We start from the raw sequence: 3,249 nt of genomic DNA on the forward strand, positions 1-3,249 counted from the left end.
GAGCGAGCCGTGGGGCCGAGCTGCGAGGAATAGGAAAATGAATTTCAAATCATCCCACCGTAGATCACGGTCCGATCCGCAGGCAGGAGAAGAGAAGAGGTTTGCGAGATTGTTGCGTTTGTAGTTTTCAGCTTTGCTACTACATCGTGATGGTTCCATATGCCGTCGGCCACCAAACCATTGAGTGAAGCGCACTCTTTTGCTCTGCATACGCGTTATGCGCAAAATGCCAATGCTAATTTTAGTATTCACCCTGTGTGTGGGATGCTTCAACGATCGGAACCCGAGAGTCGTTTGCGTACACTCGCGCTGCTCGTTTGCATCAGTGCAGTGCGCTGGTGGTGCACTGTGGCAGCCTCGATGTTCCAGCTCACATGCACCGAATGGAATGAAGTAACGACCGGTAAAAAAAAAAAACGATCCTCTCTCGATAGTCGATGGTCTGTTTTTCATTTCTAAAAATCACACGCATACACCAACCAAGTGCGAAACTCTTTTCAGGCATGATTGGTTCGTCGAATGTATCGTCTACCATTTGGCAGCGGCTTATTAAAGACTCGCAGCTCATCCACAACAATTCAGCAACAAATAGGTGGGAGCTAGCAATGTATGCTTGCCATGGTGCTTGACGTGTATGTCGTGTCCTAAAAATAATAAATAGAGAGCCAAACTTATGACAAACCACTATACGATGACGGGGTTGTTTTCTATTTGTGCACCGAAATGCGATCCGGATGATGATCAATGTGACCATTCAATGTGGTCGTATCTCCGGTTTTTTTTGTCCTGCTCGCTAATTTTGTTTTCGTCGTGGTATGCAGCAGGAATCTTGGTGGGAAAAGGAAGAGTTTAGTTCGTCTGAAGTGTCTGAAATGGAGTTGTGTTTTGGGTTACGCATTGCGCCATTCCAATCAAATGAATCGTTTTATGTGTTGAATGGTTTTATGCTTCCACTCAATGGTTTTATGACTGATCATCTGAGGTTGGCTGAATTACAGATAAACTATACTTGACGATGTGTTTATTGGAGTTCTAATTGTTTATGTTATTATCATCATTTCAAATATATTTTTTATACATAATTTAGACCAGACACCCCTCACAGTACAGAGTATCCTGCAAAACCTGAAACTAATAATTCAATAAAAGTTTTGGAAGTAATATTCTAGAATGAACGTAGATTCTAATGATTTGTATAAAAAAATTGTTTTATTGTAAATTCAGTAAAACAGAATTAGTACCTGCTTTTAGGCAGTAACAATAACAATTAACTGGCTAACAATAAACATGAATAAAAATATTTTCTTCATCCACAATCTTTCTCTATTTCTCAATCTAACTAACTCTGCACTTTGCAGGATGCATTTCTTATCCTCCATTTAAAAAGATATGGCCTAAATGCTGGCAGCTCATGCTAGATTGCATAATAAAATGTTTATACACTTTTTAGGAAATAAAATCTGTTGCAAGTGTTGACTCACTCATTAACCAATAAACAACAAATACACGCACACACAAAACAAACAAATTACACATTCAAGCTATCATTCAGTGCTCCGAGTAGATTGAATTTAGGCCCACAGTACCCATGGAAATCGTCCATATCGATGGACCACACCATAACACCGGCCAGGCCTCGCGCGACCACAAAGTTGCCCTTTTCGGTAATGCTGTTTCGATCGTCGTAACCCACCCATTGATCTTGGAAAAATGCGTACGATACCCTCTGGACGTCCTCCCAAACCCTAGTCCAGCTGGCATCGAGCTGAATGATCGCGCATGCCTCATAGTAAGCGATGTGACCCGGTTGCCCGGTGTATGGACCCTCATTTCCCGGACCGACGGATGGCGCCCGTAGACCGTTATCCTGTGGGTTTGCGAGCGTGAACGACCGGCCATATGTAGGCACACCCAGAACGAGCTTATTGGCCGGGGCACCCTGCCCCAACCAGTAGTTTACACTGTGCTCCACGTTCAACATCCGCTGGAAATCGTTCTGATCGGAGGGACCAACGAACAGCGGCGCATTGTGCCCGGTAAAGTCATTCCAGGCCCCATTGAAATCGTACGCCATCAGCAGAGCGTAATCCAGGTGGACAACGGTGGCCGGAATATCGTAAGCGATGGAGGCGATCGGTTCGCTGGCCGCTACGGCTGCCGTTAGCAGAAGCCCATGCTGATGCAGCTCAGCAGCCAGCTCTTGCAGCAACAGCGCAAAGTTCGTTTTGTCGTTGCTAGTGTCACCATCGTGATGGCCTGGGAATTCCCAATCGATGTCCACTCCATCGAATCCGTGCTCCTGACAGAAGCTACGGGCATTCCGGGCAAAGGCGGATCTCGCGGATGGGTTGGCCGCCAGCGCGGGAAACAAGACCGGATCGATGCTAGCACCACCGATAGCGGCCAACGTTTTGAGCGACGGATTGGCAAGACGAAGTTCGTTGAAGCGACGGATGTTACCAAGTCCACCGTCGACCTCGAGGTCCAGCCAGGGATCCAACACTATCACCGAGCCCGCCTCGTCGATACCGAAGAACGAATACAGCAGATGGGTGCAAATTTGTGGGTCGATGTCCTCCACGTTGAAGGCTCCCCTTCCGGGGCGATAAGCGGACCAGGAAGCGTAGTAGCAGAACACGGGCCCTGCTTTTACGGTAGATGAATATGTTAATGTTTACGAGCACGTCCTCTTGCTTTTCGACTGTATTTCACTTACGTCTTGCCTCTGCACACCACAGTTGCCCGGCCAGTAAGACCGAAAAGACGAAAACAAGACGCACCATCGCGGTTTGACCGGGAACGATTGAATGGACCGTTTATGGCACAAAGTGACGCCTTTTTAGGCCACGGTGTTTGCGGAGATAATGCGATTTCTGATAATTCTAGATAGATAGAAAGCGTATGCCGATTATCCCGGAATAGGCATCAATTTAGATAAGGCGCTTGGATTGGTGCGTTTGGCTTTGCGGTTGGTGACGCGGAGTTGAATTGCTGTTACGCGTGGCTTGGCCTTGATTTAAGCGAATAGCAACTGTATTACCAGTTTAATATGTAGTTTACAAGCCCTCAGATGATTCTACAAGCTCTTGACGATAGCTTTACAACACAAAACGAACTACACAAAATGAAACCTCGGTGAATCGATTCGATCTAGGCGATCGAATAATGACTATTAACTAAACTTAAATAATCCACCGCCTGGCGAAAAAGGTCATTTGCCCGGACGAGCGATCCCAATTTTCGCGATGG

At 46.3% G+C, this 3,249-nt stretch overlaps 1 protein-coding gene across 1 annotated transcript; it reads right to left on the reverse strand.

The window, feature by feature from the left end:
• Nucleotides 1-1,528: 1,528 nt before the first annotated feature.
• Nucleotides 1,529-2,783, reverse strand: LOC125955821 (acidic mammalian chitinase-like). The gene is made up of 2 exons (XM_049687055.1): nucleotides 2,717-2,783; nucleotides 1,529-2,643 (listed from the first exon to the last, which is right to left on the reverse strand). Exons 1-2 carry the CDS (start codon nucleotides 2,781-2,783, stop codon nucleotides 1,529-1,531), a joined length of 1,182 nt encoding a protein of 393 aa, XP_049543012.1.
• Nucleotides 2,784-3,249: the final 466 nt, after the last annotated feature.

The sequence above is a fragment of the Anopheles darlingi genome, chromosome 3 (assembly GCF_943734745.1).
Source record: "Anopheles darlingi chromosome 3, idAnoDarlMG_H_01, whole genome shotgun sequence".
NCBI lineage: Eukaryota > Metazoa > Arthropoda > Insecta > Diptera > Culicidae > Anopheles > Anopheles darlingi.